Source organism: Hydra vulgaris, chromosome 09 (genome assembly GCF_038396675.1).
Source record: "Hydra vulgaris chromosome 09, alternate assembly HydraT2T_AEP".
NCBI classification, from domain to species: domain Eukaryota; kingdom Metazoa; phylum Cnidaria; class Hydrozoa; order Anthoathecata; family Hydridae; genus Hydra; species Hydra vulgaris.
In genome coordinates this window covers 39,574,261-39,600,262 of record NC_088928.1, presented here as the reverse complement: position 1 = coordinate 39,600,262, position 26,002 = coordinate 39,574,261, and the positions used below count along the sequence as shown (strand labels likewise).

The window sequence follows — 26,002 nt, the reverse complement described above, 5'->3', positions numbered from 1 at the left end:
TAGCATATTTTTCATTAATAGATAACTTTTTAATATTGGTATTGTAAATATTGACCTTAGTAACCGCATGGCTCCAAAATGATATGGTATTAATTACATAAGCATAGAAAAAAATACAAAAAAGTAGCATAATTACAGAAAACATAAAGTTACAGCTACTTGACTATCTAATTTACTTGGTTTTTATGGAAAACTTTTAAAGTTATGTTATATTGGAATGTTTTTTAGAATGTTTTTTACACCAAGCCATTTAGAAAAAATTCAAAAAGGTAAATTATTCAAAAAACTTCTTTCTAAAGCTTAAGTTGAAAAATACCTATACTTTATTAGCCTAATCAACGATAAATATGGTTGTAGCCCTAATAAATTAGATCTATCAAGAAGTTTGTTAGACTAGAAAACTCAAGATGTGTTAATTGTGTTGGGCCATGAACAACAAGTTGAAAATTTTCTTCAATTTTATGTTTAATGCCAGCTACAGATTGAGTGTACAGATGCAATAGATCAAACATTTTAAAATTAAACAAATTAATACCTTATTAGTAATTGTTGAAGAAACAGTAAATTCAATATGTGATTAAAAGAAAATGAAAAACTGAAATTATCTTGAAATCAAGTTTTGCAATCTAATTTTGTTATGTTAAAAGTCAAATTTGACAATCTGGTTTTGTTATGTTAAAATCATTAAGAAAATTTATAAAAAACTTTTTTTGCCATTGTAATTTTTTTGAGATAAAAATAATTTTAACATTTTGAAAACTTTATTTTTGAATTTGTAAATATAAAGGGTTCCTTTTATAATTTTTATAACTATAATTTTCTCTTTGCTGAATTTTATTTTTGTTTCTTCATATCACTTCGTTTTTATAATTGATTCAAGTTTTATTTTAGCTAGTCAGTTTTTTTTGCATCTTTTTTCTTATTATTTAACTGAAATAATGTCTGGCAAATTGTTTGTATTTCTGGCAAATTGTTTGTATTAAATCTCTTTTTTTATAAACTTGTTTTAAACAACTTCATATAGGTTTTTTGTACACTTTCTGATCTTGGTAAACGATAGTACTTGAGCAGACCATTTGAATCTTTTGATTTAAAATTTTTATAAAGCATAAAGCAGAAGCACAATACAATTAAAGCGTTTTAAAAATCTAGCCAGAAAAAGTATAAATATTAAGATGTGGAACATTTGTTGATACTTTATCAAACTAAAAAGCTACCATTTTTATTTTTTTCCCTACATCGTAAACGTAAGTGTGTGGACCGCGTCTAATGAATTTGGCTAATGTTCTTAAACGTATTACGTCAAAAGAGCTTTACACGATATTGAATTAATAAGAAACAAAAAATATTTTTGAAAAGCCTTTCTCCCTTTTAATAAAAAAAAAAATTTAAAAATCTTTTGATAATAATCTATGATAATGTATGATGGAGAGACTTATATTTTACATAATGAATTAGTTAGCAGACAATTAGAAAAAAATTTGAATAAAAATTGTGAAACTATTTTACATTCATTAGAAACTAAATTTTACATTCAACGTTTTACTATTTTACATTCCTTCAAAACTAAATTTAAATTTTTAAAATCATATTTAATTTAAAGTCTATTAAGATAAATTTTTGTTGCAGTTGAGTGCTTTTCTTAACGACCTATTATTTTCTGAACAAATGTCACATAAACAATGTTAAAAGGTAATTTAAAAATATCAAAAAAATAAGTTTTCGCCTAACTGAACACTATCGACGTTTATATTTTACAAAAAAAGTTTTTGCTTAACTGAACGCTTTTGACATTTACGAAAGAATCGAGCTGCATAACACTTCTTAACAATGTCTGTCAAAGTATTTTTTTTATGGCAAATTCTCTAAATTCTTAAATAAAATTTGTGAAAAAATAAAAATAAAATAGTATTTTTGTTTTAAAGATTTTAGTTTTTATTTAGGGAGTATTTTATTATATACGTTTAAATGCTCATACAATTTTCATTTGTTCTAATCAATAAGAGAAAATGCGGAAAACAAACTTTGACAAAGGGACTTTAAAAAAATAATTTTATTATTTTAGGTTACTTTTCTTTTTATAGAATTCTTGAATATGCATATATATATATATATGTGTATATATATATATGTATATATATATATATATATATATATATATATATATATATATATATATATATATATATATATATGCATATTCAAGAATTCTATAAAAAGAAAAGTAACCTAAAATAATAAAATTATTTTTTTAAAGTCCCTTTGTCAAAGTTTGAAAACAATCCGACTGTCCGTTTATTGAATCCTGCTAAAAACGAGGTTGGTAGAATTAGTAAAGATATTCTTTCTAAAATTAATACAGACCTAAGAAATATATTACAATTAAATCAATGGAAAAACACTCGAAATGTTATCGATTGGTTTAAGGCCATAAAAGATAAACACCTTTATAAATTTTTAGTTTTTGATATTATTGACTTCTACCCTTCTATCAGTGAAACACTTCTTAAAAACTCTATCAATTTTGCGAAGCAACACCTAACATTAAATAAAGAAAACATACCACTAATTTTTCATGCAAGAAAGTCTTTGCTTTTTAATAATGATCAAGTTTGGATAAAGCAATCAAGCGGTTTATTTGATGTTTCCATGGGAGCGTTCGACGGTGCAGAGGTTTGTGAGCTGGTAGGAATATTTCTTCTTTTTCAAATTTCAAAATTTTATAACAAGCTTGAGGTTGGTTTATACCGTGACGATGGCTTGGCAGTTTTTAGTAATAAAAGCGGCCCTCAAATGGAAAAAATAAAAAAGCATATTGTCGAAATATTTAAATGCAATGGCTTACGGATTTCTATACAATGCAACATGAAAATTGTAAACTACCTTGACATGACTCTAAATCTTAGTGACTGCACTTTTAAACCTTATTTCAAACCTGATAATACATTAAATTACATCCATGCTGATTCAAATCACCCGCCGAGTATATTAAAACAAATACCACGTTCGATTGAACTTAGATTGTCTACAAATTCATCTAACAAAGAAATATTTCAAAATACTATTCCTCTATATAATGAAGCTTTATTAAAGTCTGGTTATAAATGTAGTCTAACATATAATCCTATAACAATATCAACTCCAAAACGGAAAAGAGCCCGCAACATCATTTGGTTTAACCCTCCATTTAGTAAAAACGTTAGCACCAACCTGGGAAAATGTTTTTTGAAACTTATTGACAAACATTTTCCTAATAATAATAAACTGCATAAAATCTTTAACAGGAACACAGTCAAAGTTAGTTACAGTTGTATGCCAAGTGTAAAATCTATTATAAATTCGCACAACAAATACATTTTATGCAACAATACAAACCTTAATCAACAGGACTGTAACTGCTATAATAAAAATCTCTGTCCGTTGTTTAATAAATGTTTAACAAGCAACATTGTATATCAAGCAACTGTTACAACTGATAATCTTGATTCATCTTCTAATGAAAAGTTTTACATTGGGATAAGTGAGACTCCTTTTAAATTAAGATACACTAATCACGTTAAATCATTTAACATCGCTAAATACAAAAATGATACTGAACTCTCAAAACATGTATGGAAGTTAAAAGAAGCTAATTTAGTCCCTATAGTCAAGTGGAAAATTCTCAGGCGATGTAAAGCATATAATCCAACATCTAAATCTTGCAAATTATGTCTCACCGAAAAATATGAAATTCTATATAATAAAAGTACTAATTTATTGAATAAAAGGAGTGAGATTGTTTCTAAGTGTAGACATAGAAACAGATTCCTTCTGTCCCAATATGACACTGGCGATTAAAAAAGATGTTTTTCCATATTATTATTTTTATTTTTTATTTTTATTATTATTATTGTCATTATTATTACTATTATTATTATTTGACGTCAGAACTCATTCCATTGTTTTTTTAACTTTGTAACGGTTTTTTAATTGTATTTTTGAACGGTTTTTTCTTGATTTAAATATATGGCTGATGAGTGCCGCAAACGGCATGAAACTTTAAGTACCGTAAAAAAGTTGTTTTTTTTCATCTTACTTTTTTAATTATTTATTGATCTATTTTGTGGTTATTTCACTTTATATTGATCACTCTCAAATCGAAAAAATTGATTATTATTACATAATCAAAACAACAATATATATATATATATATATATATATATATATATATATATATATATATATATATATATATATATATATATATATATATATATATATATATATATATGTGTGTATATATATATATGTATATATATATGTGTGTGTGTGTGTAATATTTTATCATATTTATTTTATTATATATATATATAATAAAATAAATATGATAAAATATAAATATACACAAAAAATTAAAAATTAAGTACAAAGTATCTAAAATTAAAAAAAAATTAGAAATCTTAAAAGGAAAGAGATAATAAAAGTATAATAAATATATGAAAGATTTTACCTAGATTCAACCTGTTTACAAACTGTTTAATAAACATTACAAATTAGTGATGTACTGATGGCAAAGGCCGATTGTGGCTAATAATAGGTTTTAATGTATTTATATAAGGGTATTATAGTAATATTAAGGATGTAAAATATATATAAAATATTTACCTATACATCAGCAGTGTATAGGTATTTACCTATACATCATCACTTGACCTACTAGCTTATGTTATTGGTAACCAGCAACCAATCAATTGGTTGATAAATCAGCATTGGCTCATGCATCGGCATGAGCTAATAAGCTAAACCAAGCTGGTGCATAGGCGCACCTTATATATGCAAATTGCATACCTAATATTAACATATTAACTTTATATACATACATTATACCCTATCATTAACCTCAATTGGCCTTAGCCATTGGTACATCACTATTACAAATAAATAAAACTTTTTAATTAACAGTTTTATAACAATAAAGCATGAAAAAAATTAAAGAAAAACTAATATTCAATTAAAAAAACTATATTATTATAATAATTAATTAAGCAAAATTAACTGTTTGTCAACCCTAACTTGTAAACTATTTAACTATCTATTTTTTTAAAAATTCCAAAGAAAAATCATTTAAATTAGCCATTGATACCTGTTTTATATGTAAATAATAATTAATAACAATTAGTAAAACTTACAACAATGCCAGCATAGTCTTCATTTTCTACAAATCTATCATGCAACCATATAAATTCTTCATGTTCCCGAATGACAGAAAAATCAGTCCCTTGAAATTCTGGTAGAACAGTCTAGATATAAACAGCTTAAAATAAACAATTGAGTACTTATTTTAAAGTTATAGTTATTAGTAAGTGACCGGGGACCCGGCCCCCTAAATTAATAAAAGTTTTTATAGCATGAAAGGGCAGAAACAGTAAAAGGATGCAACTTGTTAGATAAGAAGCCAAGTAAGTGCTTGTTTGAGCATTGACCATGATAGTATTTGTAGAAAAAAGAAAGAAATACAACCTTACAAAAATTGGAGAATGGCTCAAGCTTGCCAGATAAAGCAGGTCTAATTACATTTACAATGTGCTTTTAAATTTTGTCTGAGAGTAAGAGGGTTGTTTTTCATCAATATAAGAATGCCAACATCATTGCAATATTTTTTTGCAGTACATGAGTTTGGTTATTAACAAAAATTGCGGATTTAAAGTGTAGAATTTAAATCCATAAGCCACTACAAGCCTTAAGCTGTTACAGAAGAGATTAGATTAAAAATCAGCTGCTTGTTCTAAGTAGGGTTTCTGAAAAACAGTGGTTTTTCAAAAACAGCTGTTTTACTGTTTTTGAAATTTGCACATCCCCTTTATTATCCCCACCCACCCTCCTTGTATTAAGCAGACAAGAGTAAAAGTTTTTCCAATAATATATACCCTAACATAAACCACACATTTTATAATAGTATTTCAAAAATACAAGAGCTGATAATGACTTATCTGAAAGTCGTGATCTTATTTTTGTACCAAAGTTGGCACACACGGAGAATACTCTTTTAACATCTGTACATGTAGGCTTAATTGTTAATTATGCATCATAATTAACAATTATATTCCTGTATTCTTAAAAAGAGTAAATTCCGCTTTTAACCACCTAAAATTGTCCTGTCCAGAAAACACTATTGGTGATTCATTTTTCTTCGGCAACACATTCAGTTCCTCTTATAGAGTTAAAATTTTATCTGATGGATTACTGGAATTTGTTTTAAAAATATTAATGTCATGACAACCAAAAAGTCGAGATGCCAACATTCCAGCAAAAGTTATCGTATCTCTAGATGGGGTTATTGTAGAGTTCTTTAGACAGCGAAATAAAATCATGACATCTGTATTCAGGCATTCATCGACTCTAATTCTCAAATTATCCATCAGTTTTTTGCTAATTTCACTGTTTCTCAAGCATAAATTCTAATATTGTGTCAGCGCTTAACAGAGTTGCATCTTCTCTACTAAGATTTTCTATAGCAAGTTTAATGGGTTTCATTGCCTCTAGTAAACCTTTCAAGGTATCGAAGTCTACATTATTGGCTAAACTGATATCTGCCTTAAATTCTAATAAAATTTCTCGAATTGCCGCCTCTGTTTTTATCAATGGCATAAGCATTATTGGTAATGTGTTCCAATATGTTTTTACATAGGATGAAGTTCAATTTTTTTTCCAAGTAGAGCCTTGACTTTTGATTGAAAAACTTGATTTTGAACACTTGACAGTTTGATGAATTTTATCAGTTTGAGTGAGTTCTTAAGTAAATTTTAGTAGTCAATATACTTAATATACTTAAACAAAGTCCGTAACTTTTTAAGTGATTTTTTAAGGTAGTTGATATAGTAAGAATATTAAGTAGCCATTTTACCCACCATTAAAATCTAATTCATAACTAGTAACTACGCATTTATTTTTAAGTCAATGTAAATAAGAAACTGGTGCTTGAAGCCCTATCTATAACTCTAAAAAAAGTCTTAAGAAACCTTTAAAAAACTTTAAGTACTAGATTAGTAAAAAAGAACAATTAAAATAGGAAACTCCTTAGTACTTGCCTGTGTGCTTAGTTTTTATTATAAAAAATGATAATTACTGAACTAAAGTTATTTATTAAAGTTACTTATTATCCTATATTTTAAACTATTTATTAAATTGTTATTGACAAATAAATCAAATTAAATTACCATTCAAATTGCTTTAATAAATGTGCTGTTATATTGTTAATAAAGAAACTTTTCTCTTAGCAATTGTTAATTTTTAAAATATAACGGGTGATGCGGAAGTTATCGGACAAATCCTAATTTCATTATTTAAGCATAATAGTTAGTTTTTGTGGTTTTATGCGTAGGCATAAACGTTCTATAAAATATAAACTTTATTATTTGAAACACAATTATTTATAATGAGGTTAAATGCAGCTGAACGAGAATCTTTTCGAAAGCAACTAAAAATGTTTTTTGTAAATAAACCTATAAAAATTTTGTAAATAAACCATATAAAAAAAAAAAAAAAATCGTAAATCATTTTGAAAAGGAAGGATTTGCTCGAAGTACAATATATGATAACCTAAAAAGACTTGAAACTGTTCAATCGTTTTCTGATAGAAAGCACCCTGGTCGTCTGACATCCTGGACTAGAGAAAAGAAAGCCGAATTAACAAGACTTGTCAACAATCGAAAAGGGGTCAGTCAGAAAAAATAGGTATTAAATTCGGTGTAAATCAATCGACAATTGGTCGTTAGTTAAAAAAAATGAATATTAAATATAGAAAACGTGAAAAGACTCCAAAATACACTATAGAACAACAAATAAAGGCAAAGAAAAGAAGCAGGAAACTAGTTAACCAACTCTATAGCACGACCAATTGAAATTTTTTGGGGACATTTGGTACAGAAGGTTTACGAGGGAGATTGGCAAGCTTCAACAGAGCAAGTTTTGATTGATCGCATTAAACTAAAACTACAAGAAATTGATTTAAACTTTTTACAGTCGCATATGAAAGGCGTCAGAGCAAAATTGAGATCAATTGCAGATAGTGGTGTTTTTTCATATAAAAAATAATATATTTTTATTAAAAGATAAATGCTTTATTTTAAAAAAATATAATAGTAGTTTGTTTTTTTATTTATAAATAAGTTATTGACGTTTTTATTTTGTCCGATAACTTCCGCATCACCCGTTAAATAATTAAACTTTTATCTATAAAAAAATTCGAACATTTTCAAGTTTGAATGAAACTTTATGCAGTTAAAACTCATTATAATATTGAAATAAAATTTAATAGTTATGCGAATGCAGAAAAAGTTCCAGTTTTTAATTTTTGTTGCTTTAATTTCAATTTTGTTGCTTTAATTTCAATAGAACCTAACATCTGAGATAAGATACAAGATTTAGAAACTGAGATAACAGAGCTTAACATCAGACAGAACTTTTTTACATCAGCTTGCAATAATAAAAGGACATTTGTTCTTAAGAGAGATGTTCTTGTAAAAAGATGTAAAAAATGATTAATGTTTAATAAAGCATCTGCTCAAGATGGTGAAAAATGTGGAGTAAAATGAGGCTTGACTAAAATTGAAGAGAAGGAATAAAAGCTTCCAAACTTTTATGATGCACTTTATGCATACATATTATGGATATAAACATATATGTTTGCTATTTATCTAGATGCTGGCATACAATATCCTTTCATTGTTATATAAACTTTAGTATTTATATGGTGTAGTATTAGCCAAATAAGAAGATGATCAGATGATGATGATGATGATGATGATGATGATGATGATGATGATGATGATGATGATGATGATGATGATGATGATGATGATGATGATGATGATGATGATGATGATGATGATGATGATGGTAATGATGTTTATGATGATCTTGTTGATCATAATGATGTTTATGTATGCATATATATACAAAATATAACAGGAATTTTGAATTAAAAAAATATATTTTAAGATATGTAAATACTTATGCAACCCTGGTCACAAACCCGGTTTGAAAATAATTATTCAAACCCGGCCCCAGCCCTGGTCTAATATCAACCCTGGTAGCTTATTAACAGTTGTATATAGTTATAATGTTTAATATATAATATTATATATAACCTAAATAAAATAAATCAATATTTGTATTTCAAGGAGTTTTTCATACTCATCTGCATTATTAGATAATTTCAATTTCATAAACATTTAAAATAAAGCGAAGCAACAAATTTTCTTGCAGAAAAAAAATTATAATATATAAATAAATAAAAAATACATAAATAAAAACAAAATCGAAATTTCAAAAAAAATTGCATAAAAATCAAAGATTGATAAAGAAATAGATACCAATGGTTATTTTTAATTGCTAAAGTTGTTAATAGCTTAGAAAGCAAATTGTATAATAAAATTATACTTTTAAAGTTTTTGATTTTCAATTTGGTGGATCATTTTAAGGTTGCCATTCGGCAATTTTTATATTCCTATTAGTAAAAGTTTTTATGGGAAACGTTTCATCATAAAATAATATATTTTCTTCAAAGCATTCTTAATCTTTTTTAATAATTTCTTTAATTGAAACATTCTTAATTCTTTTAATAATTTCTTTAATTCAAACATTCCTAATTTTGTTTACTTATTTTTTCAATTAAAACATCCTAATTATTTTTAAAAATTTCCTTATGTAATTACTTTTAAATGTCACATTTCATGCTTTTTACTTCTCAGGTTCTCTAACTAATAAAATCAGACCGAGCCATTTGGTCTGCAGTATTAGTGCAGTGGTAGAGCACTCGCTTATGAAGTGATCACTCTACCACTACATCGTGGGTTCTACCACTAGTCCCAAGTTCAATCCCCACCACATGCCTGGTAGTACCGTGCTCAACTTGCTTCTCTGCACAGCAGCCTTGTTTGTCTAGGTTCATGTTTCAAAGTTGAGTGAGAGTTGTAACCGCAATTTAAGTAGTCTTCCAGACTGTAGTGGCTTTCATGGTCTTGGAGAGATGAACTAACATAAATTCAAAAGATTTAAAAATAAGAAACTGTTACATAACCATGGTGTTGCAAAAACTTTTATTTCAAGTTGTGTGACTATGTTGCAATTTGAAATCATAAGCTTGTTGAAAAACATGTTTTAAAGAAATTCTTCATTAAAAAATAAAACAACTAATTAATTAAAACTGTATTAGTTAAAGTACTCTAAATATTGCGTCATTATTCTTATATAAAATTAAAGATAACCATTTCAAACTAAAATACTGTTTAAAAATATGGAAAGAAATTTAATTTTAAGTTTGAGTATGATATTTAGGGACGTTGTAAGATTAAGATGCTCGGTATGCAAACAATATGAATCTTGTATAAAAACTATTTAAATTTTCTATATTTACCCTAGAACTCCATTAATTAAAAAAGACAGTGTAAGATGTCATTGTAATAAAATTTGACATGATAATTAAATATGAAACAGAAAAATGAGACACATCATAATGATTATTGGAGTAAAGTGGGCGAGGAAATCACTTTACTCCGATAATAAAAAAACATATTGTTAAAAACAATGATATTGGAAAAGGACTGTGAAAAAATTAGGTGAAAAAGATTGTGACTCACTTCAAAAGAAATGCAATACATGTTATTATACAATATGTTCTGTTCTTTATTATATAACACCTGTTCCAAAAAATTTGAGACTGGCTTTAAACTTGAATAAAAACTTAAACAAACACAATAAAAAAATTTTTTTTGGTATGTTCTTAGAATTAAATATGCAGAATAGGAAAATAAAAATAAATTTATCACAAGACTCCATATCTTCGAATTTGATCAAGTCTGGTATTGGTAACTTGTACCAGCTTTTGTACAGCATTTAGGTCAAATCTACTGGCACAATAACGAATCTGACGCTCAAGGTTTGAACATTCCCGCTTAAACATTGCCCAAAAATCCTCTATAGCACGAGCTTCTGGTAAGTTTGCTGGATTGCCTTTTTTTGAACAGATGGTATCTTCTGGGTTTTTAACCATTTTCTTACCGAATTAGCATAGTGAGATGTTGCTAAATCGGGCCAAAAGATATACTTTAGTGTCTTGATAATATTTATTAATAAAAGATTGCAAGCGCTTTTGTAAACACTCTTTTAAATAGATCTCTTGGTTTACCGCTTGACCAGAAGGAACAATGTAAATAGATGTGACCTCTCAAGGAGAGATTGCCATCCATAAAAGTAATTTTTTTTTCAAATTTTGCAACATCATAATACTTAACAATGTCTGGTGTCAATTTTTGATCATTTAAACAGTATGTATTATTACCAGCCAGTGTGCTATTTGACAAAGTAAAGTATGACTCATCGTCAATAATAAATTCATGGTTGCAATATTTTGAATAAAGTCAACCACATTTTCGGCGACCCCAAAGCCTCTGTTCAGGAGTTCTGCTTGGTCTTTTTTTTCTTTTATAACAAAGAATAGGCTTTTTAAAGCATTTTAAGATTCGTCCGATGGTGCTTTTGCTACAACCAAGTCTTCTAGAAGCCTTTGAAAGTGACACACCTCTTCGATTGTTAAACATTTTCCTTAATTTGATGCCAATTGTTTTGTGTATTAAGAGTAGGCCTTCTTCCACTTCCAGCTTTGCGACCCAATGGTTTATTTTGATTGTAACTGTTCATATATCTATAAACTGTAGTTTTTGAGTAGCCCTCCATCTTGAAATGGTTCCAATCAACGTGTTTTCCATCTTCATGTTTTTTTTTTATAAAAATTATACACACAACTTTTTAGGGCTTGTTGACTTGGCATTTAAAATTGTTATCTAAACAAAAAATAATCAGATAATTTATATGCTAATTGAAAGAGAAAAGATAAAGCTTTCATTTGATACCAAATACTAATTATTTTATCAAGCTTACTTATTAAATATAGCTAATTCATGTTAGTCTCAAATTTTATAGAACAGGTGTTATATTATTTTTGCATACTATATTAATTTTTTCGTCTCATTGGTTGTTTTATTTTTTATATTTTTTATTAATTTTTTTTTATTTAACTGTTTTTAATTTTATTCTTTCCTTGTTTTATTTAATGTTTTTTAGGAGTCACTCTATTGACTAGTTTTTAATATATGAGTGGCAACTTTATGTAAATTTATGATTTATGGTTGTAAATTTTATAGTTTTATGGTTAAATAAACGGATAAAAAAAATAGGAACTTAAATGCCACTGTAATAGTAATGTTAAAACTTTTTTTATATTATCTCTTATCAAAACTTAATATAAAATTTTATTCATAGAATAAAATCTATTAAAGCATATTCATAGAATCTTATTCTTTAGCAAAAAACTTAAGTGAATATAACATTAATATATTTTGGATAAAATTTTCTTTAATCAAACACCCCCTAAAAACCCATATAAAGTGGCACCATAAAAGTGATCTGACAAATTGAAAATCAAAAATTTTAACGTATGAAGTACCACATTGTACAAGCAACAAGTTCTTTTAATGGCATCCTGGCCCTAGAGACTATGCGAGAACCCTGAACAGGCCATAAGCTTTTTATCTTAGAAGAGCATTTTAGAAATAAAAAATTATTTTACTGTATTTTTTAAATGATAAACAAATAATTTTTTATTTACTTTATTTACGCTTTTACAAATTAAGTTCTTTAATTATCTGATTTATAGTGTTAAACTTTGAGCACTACTATATTAGTATTTTGCATAATAAAATGCAAACATCTAACATCGGCCTAAAAAATATTTGCAAAAAATGTTTATTTACTATGTCACATAAATCACTTAAAACAATTGCAATTAATTAACAAAACCTCATCAGGGGTTAAATTAAGCAATCGTGATGGTTGGATGGAAATTTTATATCCTGAAAGTATTTAGTTAAAAGAAATCATTTTTAAGTTTTAAAAAATATTGCTCATAAAATTAAATTGTTTCAGTTAAAAAATTTCATCTTTAAAATTATTTAATTTTAAATTTAATTATTGCTTGTTTTGTCAACCACCGGATAATTTAATTGCTATGTAACTATGGAATTGAAAACAATGTTTTAAATTCAAATCTCAAATTTCCTATCAGACCTTTTTATGTGGTGCAAATTTTTTCAAAATGATAAAATATGATTTAAAAAGAAAACACTTTTCTATAATGTTTTATTATTCAATTTGTTTGGAAAAAAAAAAGTTTTATTATTAATTTTTACAACTATTAGTTTTACAAGCTATCAGGCAAATTTTTAATTTAAATAAAACTTGGTATATATTAATTATAATATCAATGAAATATTTACAATTCGTGGATTATCTATTGCTTTTAGCAATTAACTGTCAGGCAATAAAAATAATCCATTGATTTCTAGATTCATGAAAACTATCAATTAATTTTTCTACCTCCTAAACATTCAACCTTAATTTTAAATCTATCATTATTACATTTCCAATGCTGATAAAAACCAGCTCTTTTTAAAATGCAGTGTAACAACTCAAACTTGTTTACTCTAAGTTATATCCCGTTATAAACACGACGCTTATATACTTATGGGCCTTCAAATCATGCATATATGGTAAAATCCAGCATAAATAGGCCTTTTTAGAGTGATTTTCATAGCAAAAAAAAAAAAGTTTAAAAATCAATATTCCTGAGACATGAATTGATGTCTATTAATTATAAGATGAAAGTAAAAAAAAATTTTTTGATTTGGATGAGATCTTGAGGTTCCTCTTTGGATTCTAAATTTTTGACAGGTTCGAATATTTTTGAATTTTTTTCTATTTTGTAAACCATATCAACTTTGGACACAAAAAAAGCAGAATAAAATGCTTGCCTTATAAATAATAATTTTATTAAAAAAAAATTTTTATTGAAAAAAATATTTGCAAAAATATACCTTAAAACCCCTGTTTTGTTGAAGACAAGAGTTTTTTATGGAAAAAACAACTCTATTTTTTTGATTTTTAGCTTTTAATAAAAACAAATATTATTTTCAAAATCAGCATATTATTCTGCTTCTTTTGAGTACCAAGTTAATATAGTTTAGAGAAAAAAAATTCAATATTAGGACCCGTCAAAAACTTAGAATCTAAAGGGGAACCTCAAGAACTCATTTAAATTGAAAAAAAAAAGTAAGGTTCTTTTTTCACCAAAAGACATCAATTCGCAGCTCAAGCAAATCAAATTTCGAAAATTTTCAAAACCGCTCCACCCTACTGCATAGACTTCATGGAGCCAACACGCCAGTGAGTTCTTTTTAAAACTTTTTTTTGTTTGCAAATTTCAAGTTTATTTTGTATCATCAAATATAGATCTATATTGCTCATTATTTAATCATGTAATGTGTTTAAAATTTAAATTATTTTCCTATCAATAGCTTTGTCAAAAAAGTCTTTCAATTTAAGTACTTAAAATTTTATTTGCATTTCCCAAACAATTAAAATTTTTGAAATATAAAGTTATTGAATAGTATTTTAAGTTAATATATTTTAATACTTTAAATTACAAGAGCAAAAAAAATTAAAAAATTAAAAAAAATTTTAAGCCTTTAAATCCAAATAATGAGTCAAGAGCATTTCATGGTAATATAAATCTTAATTTGTATTGTGATTTTGTAGAAAGAAAAAAAAAAAAAAAAAAAACAATAACACATTCCAATAACATATTTAGGACAATACAAACATATAAACCTTTGTGTGAACAGTGAACTTGACTTTCTCCTTTTCACTTAGAGCATCAGATATATCAACCAATAATGAATTATCACTTAAATCAATTGATTTAGCACTTTCTGACCTCTAAAACAAAACAAAACAAATATATAAAGATATGCGTATATGTGTGAATCTATATATATATATATATATATATATATATATATATATATATATATACACATATATATATATATATATATATATATATATATATATATATATATATATATATATATATATATATATATATATATATATATATATATATATATATATATATATATACAGGCCTTGTTTTAAATCATTACGCGTAGAGCAATTTATTTACACCTTAAACGATTTTACGTAAGCAACCTTGGTTATGCAACTTTTTATTATTTGATAACTTCTAAATTATTCTATAAGCGGTAAGATAAAAGTAGTAATTAATTTTAAAAATATCACATTAACAAAAGTTTGAATGATAATTATGTTAGATATAAGTCCTAGTTACTAATGAAAAAAACTCAAATAAAATTAAAAATTTATTTTTAGTTTGTTTTTATTTTATTGTAATGATTGATTTTTTCATTTGAAAACCACTAATACTTTAGGCTTGAAGCAAAGATCATAATAATGTAACTCAATTATGATGAAAAATAATTCTGATAAAAACTAATTTTAAAAAAATATGTAATTTTATTCTGATTAAATATATATATATAATTTAATTTAGATTTAAAATATATATAATTTAATTTTGATTTAAAAATTATATTTAAGTTTATTAAAATTAAAGAGTATGCTTGGGTTTATAACTTAACTGTCAAATTTATTTAAAAATATTACTAAATTTTGTTCAATATTTAAATTTTATTTACTCTTAAAAAAAAATTAGCTCATTTTTATTACAATTGTTTTTTCAGTTTTCCTTTCTTTTTTTTTTACATTTTTTTTTTACTCATAATTAAATTTGAAATAAACAGCTGCATCAAAAAAATGCACAAAACATAAGTTGAACTTTTTTTTATAACGAAAGTTGTATCGCAGCAATTATTTTTTAATAGACAATATATACAGCGATATAATTTTAATAAATGATGTTTGGAAAAATAATCTTTGCTTTCACAACAAAATCGTTAATAAAATAATAATATTTTTAATAAATAAAGTAAACAAATTAACTTAATTTTTTTATTTGTTACTCACTAATTTTTTTTAAATAAAAAATCCTTTGTAATTGCAAAGCCGCAATTAGAAATTTAAGAAACAATCATTTAAAAATTCAAAAATTTAACATATTTTAATTTATTTATGCAAATGTCAAGAAAAGAAAGAAACTTGTTAATATCAAACATTTTCAAAAATGTGATACCAAACTTAATTATTTAACATTAAAAAAAATAATAATAATCTTTCACCTAAAATTAATAATAAAAAAGAAGTTAAATAACATTTAACTTGTTTTGCGGTAATTAATATTATTGTAGTAATTTTAAAAAGTTAATGTCTTTAAAAAATAAAGAGAATTTTATGACGTCAAATTTACATTAGGCTATTGCACTAAACATTTTTTATTTGAAACAAGGCCTGATATATATATATATATATATATATATATATATATATATATATATATATATATATATATATATATATATATATATATATACATATATATATATATATATATATATATATATATATATATATATATATATATATATATACATATATATACATGGTTTTTTGGTTTTATACTTGTTACAAGCCCAGGGCGCAACAAAGTTTTTTTTTTTAATGAACGCTGACATTCGTATTTTTATTTAACGACGCACGTCTTATTTAAGAGATTTATGTCATATAAGGAAGTTTTATTTTCAAATTATTTTTACTCTAGTTAATAAGTTATTAGATGTATCATTGATGCTTATTGAATTTTATTAATTTTTATTTCTCCAAAACAATTTTGTATGCATATGCAAAGTGCCAGCAAATTAATGATAATTATATTGCGCGCACTTTGAAAACCTAATTATCGTAAATTGTTATCCATTGATACTAAATAATGAATTTTTCTCAATTTAGTTCACTAAATTAATTTACAAATAAAAAAACAAACTTGAAGAAATTCAAAATCAGCAAAACTTAAATAATCTTTTGAAACCTTTTAAAATGTGTTTTTAATATGCAAATAAACATTACTTTAAAAAATTAAAAAAAAAAAAAAGCATGCTATAGAAAAAAGGAATTGTAATGGTTTCTTTTAAACAAATTACAAATGTATTCATTTTAAGTAAAATTTTGTATGCTTTTGTTAACGCATGCAAAAACCATGCTAAAACATAATTTGATAGCGTACTTAATTATTTTTCTTAATAGTAACGCTACTGAAAGAAATAATCATGTTTCAGCATGGTTTCTATAATGTCTTGAAAAAAATGTGTTTGAAATTTTAGTAACTAATTGTTTTATTATCATATCGTATACAAGTGTCATATATGACACTGTGTTTAAATTGAGAAATTTCCATTCAAAGTTTAAAGTACAAAACCTCTTTATGTAAATTTAATTACATGTTAAAATTTAAATCAATATAAGTTTTTGTTTAAATTATTAAAAAAAAAAAAACTTCCTCTGTAACTAAGAACACTGTTTTGCAAATACGACAAATGTATTTTGAAATCAGAACATTTTGTCAGAATACAATTGTCATAGATGCAATTAATTTAATAGTGGGTGAATTAAAATTAAATTTACTTATGTAAATACTAACGATGACTTATAACTTTAGTATAATTTTAGTTTCACTGCCCTCCGCATTTTTTTCTTTAATTCAATCCCGGTAACCAATTTATTGGCATTATATTTAGAAATATACAGTTTTAAAACTGTATATTTCTAAATATAATGCTTATCTTCAAGCTTCTTATATAGAAATTAATAAGCTTCTTATACAAATATACTTATTAATAAATTGAGTATGGTTTAAGGTTTCACTTACTCAATTTATAAATAACTACAATACAATATAAATAACAATACAATACAATATAAATAACTACAATTTATAAATAACTACAAATATTCACAATATTTTTCATTTTTTACATTAAGCAATATTTATTAATATTATTTATTTTCGAATGATTAAAAATAAAATAACTAATTTATCACACATATCTTTTAATTTGTCTACAAAAAATGATATAAATAAATTAAACCTTAAATATAAAAAACAACCATTCCATTATTGTACCTTTTTTTTACATTAAAGAAATAAATATATACAATGCTTATTAAAACATTTTACAAAGTGATATATTTAATTGTTCAGACTTTGTGACTTAAAAAGAGTATTATAAAATTTAAGATCATCACAAACAAAACATTTTACCATTGACTCAAGGTCATTAATAATTTTATCTGAGAGCAAAAAATGTGTTGAATCATTTTTTAATGGAGGAAATTCTTTCAGAACTTCAACTTTCTGTTTATTCTTTCTTTAAGGGGTACCTTTTACCAATCTTTCTTCAACGGACCAGAGAACGATTTTTTGAATTTAACATGAAAAGGTAGATGTTTTTCATGACACATTAGTTTTACCTTTGCAAAAGGCACTTTATGGAAATATAAAGATTTGGAAGCAAGTTTGAAGTTTTTGAATCATCTTTGTACATTTGTATGACTTTCAATTCTACTCGAGAAGTTTTTATAATAGATGACAGTAATTTGAATAAGATAGGAGAACTGTAAATCTCAAAATGTCTTAATTTTGCCTCAATCACACTATGCAGTGTCAATATTCTGTACTGAACTATGACCAGGTTCACTATACTTCTGTTCAATGAGTGGTATTCTGCTTTTATTTTGAAAATTTTTTATTGCCATAGACACAATTGAGTTCTTATTTTGGGTAACACAAGAATCAGACCACAAAATAATTTGATTAATTGATATATTAGGAAAGTTTTGAATGATTAACTTTAATAGTTTATACAGACAACTTGCAAGTTTATACAGACAACTTGCAAGTTCATTTGCACCTCTACCAGCCATGGATTTATTCCAAAGTGCACAATAAGTTTTGTTATTTAATGAACAGTGGACTGTGAAATTATAACAATTTAATTTTCTTTTATAATAAAACGCAGAAATATTTGAAATTGGAAGGGGAAATACTTTTTCTAAATCAAAAGTTATAACTGCTGTGGTTTTGTAATCTCCATTTGCAACTTTAGCTAGGTAACATTTTCTTTCTTGTTTAGATAATAGCTTACTCTCTCTATGCTGCAGTATTTTTTAATCATCTTCTTTGTTTTTATACTCTCGAAATAAATCACACAAATCTTTCTTCGGTTTATGAAATGCCAAATTAAACTCTGTATTAAAAGTTGAATAATAAACATCTTTTTTTACATTGAACTCTGGGTAAGCTTGTGTAAACAACCTGTACATTTTAATTGTACTTAATGATGGCTCTAAATATTTTTTGTAAGCATTCTGCCTGCAATAGTGTGAACCATTTGTTGGAAAACTATTTATATGTATACAAACCATTTTTCCTTTCTTTGGGAACCTTAGTCCACTTACTTTATTTACCCGTTATTAAAATTATAGTAAATTCTTCTTTCACTGATATTTAAAGTTTTTAGAAAAAATAATTAACAAACTCTGCTTCTAACATCGTTCTTTTCAAAATGATATTTATAAACACACTTATGTTTTTCGATTCCTGAACTTATACTTTTTCTTTTACAATCCCACCTTTCTATATTTTGAGTATAAAAGTTTTTTAGTGCCACTTAAGTTTCAGAAATGAGAAGGATTTCAACTCTGTCATTAGCACTAAAAACTTCAAAACATTTTAGTTTACACACAGAAGAACAAGCTTCTCCTACTTTTCTCTTTGGTCTCTCTTGACCATTTCTATCTATGTAGGCTTTGCCACACTGCCTTTGCTTTTTTATGACATTATTTTTCCACTTGTTAAGACTTCTTTGTCTTTTTCTTGAGAGTTTTCTGCAAAATATTATTAAAGTAACAATAAGTCTATTGGCTTTTTTGTTCAGCTAGCTGCGATAAATTTGCCCCAGAGTTCGTTTTTCAATTTGACAGCATTTGCAACATCTTTGGTCACCCATGTTATTGCAAGGGGTAGTTGTTGACGGGACAAGTAATGAGGTTGTTTCATTGTATTTGTTGATAAATGTTTGATTTTTTTCAGAAATTTTAAATACGTCAAGAGTCGAATGCCAGACGAATGTTTTGATATGCGTAGAAATTGATTTGTAGTTGGCTTAGCTCCAGATCAGATTTAAACTTATAATTTAAAACTTATAATTTAGAATATTATAAAAAAACAAAGCATAAACACAGTTGATGTAAAAGTAAATAAATAAAAGGTATTGATAACAAAAGAAATTTCAAGAACTTATTTAGAATGTAAAAATAATGATCTCTTTAAAACTATTCGAGCACAAGACATATTGTAATCAAATCTTTGTACACAAGTATTTTATATTTACTTTTCATTGTTAGGAGAAATGATAGTAGAAGAAAAAGATGAATTAGTAGGGTCTTCCACTACATATCCAGGAGCTTCTTCCTCCATTTGGTGGTTAGGCTCCAATACTATTCGTATTGGATTATCAGCATCAGAAGTCATAAAATACTCCATATTTGTTATAAAATATTCCATATTTGTTACTTATCTTTACAAAAACAATATATTTATAAATACTGTTTAGTTCTTTTGATTACGAGTAATAATTTTTATTTACTGAACATTTCAATTCAATTTAAAGAAGAAAAAAAAAACTAAATATTAAAAAACAAATGGAAATTATAACTTTTTATTTACAAAAAACAAATGCTAAAAAGTAAACAAGTGAATGAATATACGTAGTTAAATCTAAAGTCGAGTGAGGAAATAGAACGCTACTATTAATCTACGCTAAGTACAACAAATGTACCACAAGCATCTTGTATAAAAAGTTCATCTACGACAAATGATCTACTGAACTATATTGGAAAAAAATTTATGAAATTTTGAGCTATCAAATAATATTTTTTTTAAATAAGTCCACAAAAAATAGATATATTTTTTGTACAAAAAATATATCTATTTTTTGTGGACTTAATTTTTTTTTTTTTTAAATAAGTCCACAAAAAATAGTTCACATATAAAAGTCATTTTTTTCAAAATATTGAATGACACTTGTATTCCGGGCTGACGATATGTGTTTTTTATAATAAATAAAAAACTATCAATCACCTAATTATTTGAAAAAAAAAATGCTGAATTAATGCATGTGTTTTTAAAATTTTTATTTTCAACTTTTGCAACTATGAGTAAAATTCAAATATCTTATGTCCTAAAAAATTAATTAAGAGACATCGTTGCTGCAAAACAAAACTATCCAAAGTCCATATTTTGGCAAAAAAAAACTTTTTTGGTTTAAAATACTTAATACATATAATAACTGAAAACAAGTTGATTTAATCAAAAAAATCAAAAGCAGTGATTAAATTTAAAACTTTAAATGACTTTTTCTCAGAACCGCCAAAACGGACTTAAGATGGTCTTGTTTTGCAGCGGCAATTTAATTTGTAATATTTTGTCATACTTTATATAGTCTTAAAATTATCTTAAGTCCATTTGCATTGCTGCTTCTCATAAACTTAAATTTTTAATTTTTTATTTGTATTACTTAGGTCGTTAGGAAAGTTCGTAAACTCCCCTAAAAAAAAAAAAAAAAAAGTTTTTTTAAATTTTATTTTATCAAATGTTCAAAATAATGTCCATCGTTATCTATGCAAAGTTGCATCCTTTCAAGCCATTTGTCAAATGTTTTTTTATACTCTTCTTTGAGTATACTTTGAAGTAGCTTCGTTATGCAAATTTTTTAACTTTTGACGTCAGTATCGTCATCAAGATTTTTTTTTATCAAGTCGAATAGCCAATAATCGGATGGAGCTAAGTCTAGTGAGTATGGTGGGTGGCGAATTATTGTAATTCCAGCTTGGTTAAGACAATTTGTGACGGTTTTAGTCACATGGGGTCGAGCGTTATAATGGAGAAATTTGAAATTTTGAGTGCCTGTTTTAGGTCTTTGCTTATTTATTTCGCATATAAGAGGTTTCAAACAATTTTTTATATAAAATTTGCTAGTAATGGTGGTTCCCTTTTCAACACAACCCAAATAAACAACACCTGTTGTTTTGAAGAAGATGTAGAACATGTTTTTCGGCTGAAACCTGTCGCATCTTACTATAGTTCTTGGACTTTCACCTTCACCAACTTAACTAGCATTAGCTGACTTGTGTCCAACTTGTCTCAAATAAAACCACGAATCATACCCTGTAATAATATCACATAGTCTCTATGGGCCCTTTCTGAAAAGGGCTAAATTTTCCTTACATGACTTAACTCAATTCTTGCGATTTTGATCGGTTAACTCGTGGGGTATCCAATGTGATGTTAGTTTTCTTTTTTTAAATGCGTTGTGAATGATTTTGTTGATTGTAGAACAATTAATTGATGTCAGGGCTTCAATTATATCATGTGTTGCATGCGGATTTTCTTTAATAATGGCACACACACGCTCAATATTCTCAGCTGTATACGTGGTTCGAGGGTGCCCTGAGCGAGGATCACCTTTGAGACTCTCACTACCATCTTTAAATAAAGTAGCCCACTTGGCAACTGTACTATATTTTAGAGCTTGGTTACCATGAACTAAAACCAACTCATTGGATATGGCTTGTGCTGAAACTCCAAGTAGAGCACGGGTTTTAATATATGCTCGATATTCAAATTTTCCATTTTTAATTTTTTTTTTTTTAACGTATATAATAAAATTTAAATAACTTTTTAAATAAACATTCAAAATATTTCAACAAGTACTTAAAATGTTTATAATTAAACACAGTTTAAAATGATATATAAATATATATACAAAAAAAATATATATATACATATTATTTTAGTGATATAAAAAACACTTTTTAGTTTGAAATATATATGTTTCGAACTTACAAAATTCATCATCAGTTTAAAATGACCAATATAAAATTTTTCAATACATAGGTTAGAAAGTAATTAAAAATCATATATATATATATATATATATATATATATATATATATATATATATATATATATATATATATATATATATATATATATACATATATACATATATACATATATACATATATACATATATACATATATACATATATACATATATATATATATATATATATATATATATATATATATATATATATATATATATATATATATATATATATGTATACATATACAGGCCTTGTTAAGAAGCGCTACGCAGCTTCCATTTTGCTTGCGAAAAGTCGATTTGCATACGCGTTCAGTAGTTTAGCGCTACGCAAAAACTTATATCTTTTAGAATATTTAAATTATCTTTTGATTACCGTTAACGTGACGTTTATTCAGAAGAAATAAAGTCGTAAGTAAATTTAACCGCAATTGTAAAATAATAGATTTTTTTGTTAAAGAAACAGTTTGTTTCATAATTTTTTTTTGTTATTAAAAATTAGTTAAAAAAAAAAGTGTTTTAAGTTTTATCTCAAGGAATTAAATATATAAATTCCTTTTAAATATAAAAATTATTTTTAGTCATAATAAGTTTAAAAAACGCACGATTTATTTTGATGTAAATATTTTATTAATAAGATATTTTGTTTATTGTTAATTCAATAACGTAAAGTTTTAATGACGTTCATTTAATTTATGAAAATAAATTATGATCACGAATATGTTATCGGTAACTGATAAATAACAAAAAAAAACTTTATTGTTTAAAAACATTATTAAAAAGAGTTCACAAATTAAATAAGAAAAAATGTATTAACAGTTAATAAAATAACCAAAAACTAAATATAAAATCATAAGAAAATAAACAAATATTTTACGTTTCATGAAAAAAATATTTTTTTCAAAATAAAATTTAGTTCATATTTAAAAAAAATAATAAAAATGATTTTTTTAATAAGAACTTAGATTTTATTTGTAACTTTTGTTATAGTGAGAAAAAAACAAACTGTTTGTATGATTTTTAACGCGTTAATAAAATAACTTTAATTACAATGCGGTACTTGAAAAGACGCTAGTGACGCAATATAACTTCTAACGATGCAAAATATATTTGCTGAGTTGAGTTACTTAGAAATGCGCTACGCGTTTTCGCTACGCAGCGAAATCTCGTAACAAGGCCTGCATATATATGTATATATGTATATATGTATATATATATATATATATGTATATATATATATGTATATATATATACATATATATATATATATATATATATATATATATATATATATATATATATATATATATATATATATATATATATATTCTTATCTTGTAGTCAAAAGAGACTTTAATGGTAAAATAAGTCTCTTAACAGCAATTGCGCTACCTCAACAAATAAGCTACATTTTTATATTCTAAAAGTCAAAGCAATTAAAATAATGCAGAAGTACATAAAGTTTTATTGTTTTTTTAAAAACGGCAATAATAATGACTAGAAAGTTTTTTAATTAATAGTGTTTTGTTTTTGTTTTTTAAAAACATTTTTTTTAAACATGCACGGAGTGTTGCTACATCGACTGAGGGTTTGGTTAGGGCAGGCAGTCTATCATTTAATAAAAACGAAAAAATTTTAAGTTTTTAAACTTTTTCTGGTCTGTTTTATTAGCGCTCTCTTTCAAACTACAGTTTATGGAAAAAACTTTTCGACTACCATACAAGACTCTCTCTCTTATATATATATATATAAATATATATATATATATATATATATATATACATATATATATATATATATATATATATCAGAGTCTTGCTTTCCAGCCTGCTGGAAAGCGGCATGTGTTATCCCTATCTTCAAAAATTCTGGAGAGCGATCCGATTCATCTAACTACCGTCCCATTAGTCTTCTTCCTATCATAAGCAAGGTTTTTGAATCTTTAATTAACAAACACTTAATTTCTCATCTTGAATCTAATAACTTACTTTCTGACCATCAATATGGATTTCGATCTTCTCGTTCTACAGCTGATTTGCTAACAGTAATAACTGACAGGTTTTATCGTGCATTAGATAAAGGTGGAGAGGTTAAGGCCATCGCTCTTGATATTTCAAAAGCTTTTGATAAAGTTTGGCATGCTGGTCTTCTCCATAAGCTTTCCTCTTATGGTGTATCCGGCAACATCTTTAAGATCATTGAATCCTTCTTTTCCAATCGTAGCATAAAAGTTGTCCTCGATGGACAACACTCTTCTTATTATTCTGTAACTTCAGGGGTTCCTCAAGGTTCTATCCTTGGCCCTATACTCTTTTTAATTTACATTAATGATCTTCCAGATATTCTCACATCTAAGGTGGCATTGTTTGCTGATGATACTACCATTTATTCTTGTCGTGATAAGAAACCATCACCCTCTGATTGCTTGGAGGGGGCATTTGAGTTTGAAAAGGATCTCACTTCTGCTACAGCATGGGGCTCACAGTGGCTGGTGAACTTTAATTCAGATAAAACTCAATTTTTTTCAGCCAATCGTTATCGCAATAATTTAGATCTTCCTATATTTATGAACGGTGATGTACTCGATGAGTCACCTACTCTTCATCTTCTAGGATTAACTCTTACTTCCAATCTTTCTTGGAAACCATATATCAAATCAGTTGCAAAATTAGCATCTGCTAAGGTTGCATCTCTTTATCGAGCTCGTCACTTTCTTTTTTCGGATTCTATTCTCTATCTCTATAAATCTCAAATTCTGCCTTGTATGGAATACTGTTCCATATCTGGGGCGGATCTTCTAATGATGCCCTTTCTCTTTTAGACAAGGTGCAAAAACGCATTGTAAACATTGTTGGACCTGCTCTTGCAGCCAACCTCCAACCATTATCACATCGTCGTAATGTTGCTTCTCTTTCTCTTTTCTACAAATACTATAATGAGCACTGCTCTAAAGAGCTAGCGTCTCTTGTGCCATCTACTATAATTCATTCTCGTGTTACTCGTCATTCAATTAAGTGTCATCCTTTTTCTGTGACTGTTCCTAAGTGCTCCAAAAACGCTTATTCACCTAGTTTTTTTCCTCAAACATCAGCTTATTGGAATTCGCTTTCTTCATCTAGCTTTCCTGATTCATATAATTTGCAATCTTTTAAGTCGTCCGTCAATCATTATCATGCTCTACAATCTTCATCTTTTCTCTTTCAGTAACT

The 26,002-nt window shown here is 25.9% G+C and overlaps 1 protein-coding gene across 1 annotated transcript in view; it reads right to left on the bottom strand.

Annotated features, from left to right (window-relative positions):
- The window catches only part of LOC100205037 (sorting nexin-32), a 77,297-nt gene that overhangs the window by 41,223 nt on the left and 10,072 nt on the right, over positions 1-26,002 (bottom strand). The window contains exons 3-4 of the mRNA XM_065805673.1: positions 14,704-14,811; positions 5,169-5,279 (exon numbers count right to left, since the gene is read on the bottom strand). Of these exons, the coding sequence (XP_065661745.1) occupies positions 5,169-5,279; positions 14,704-14,811 (219 nt within the window). The remainder of the gene's footprint in view (positions 1-5,168; positions 5,280-14,703; positions 14,812-26,002) is intronic.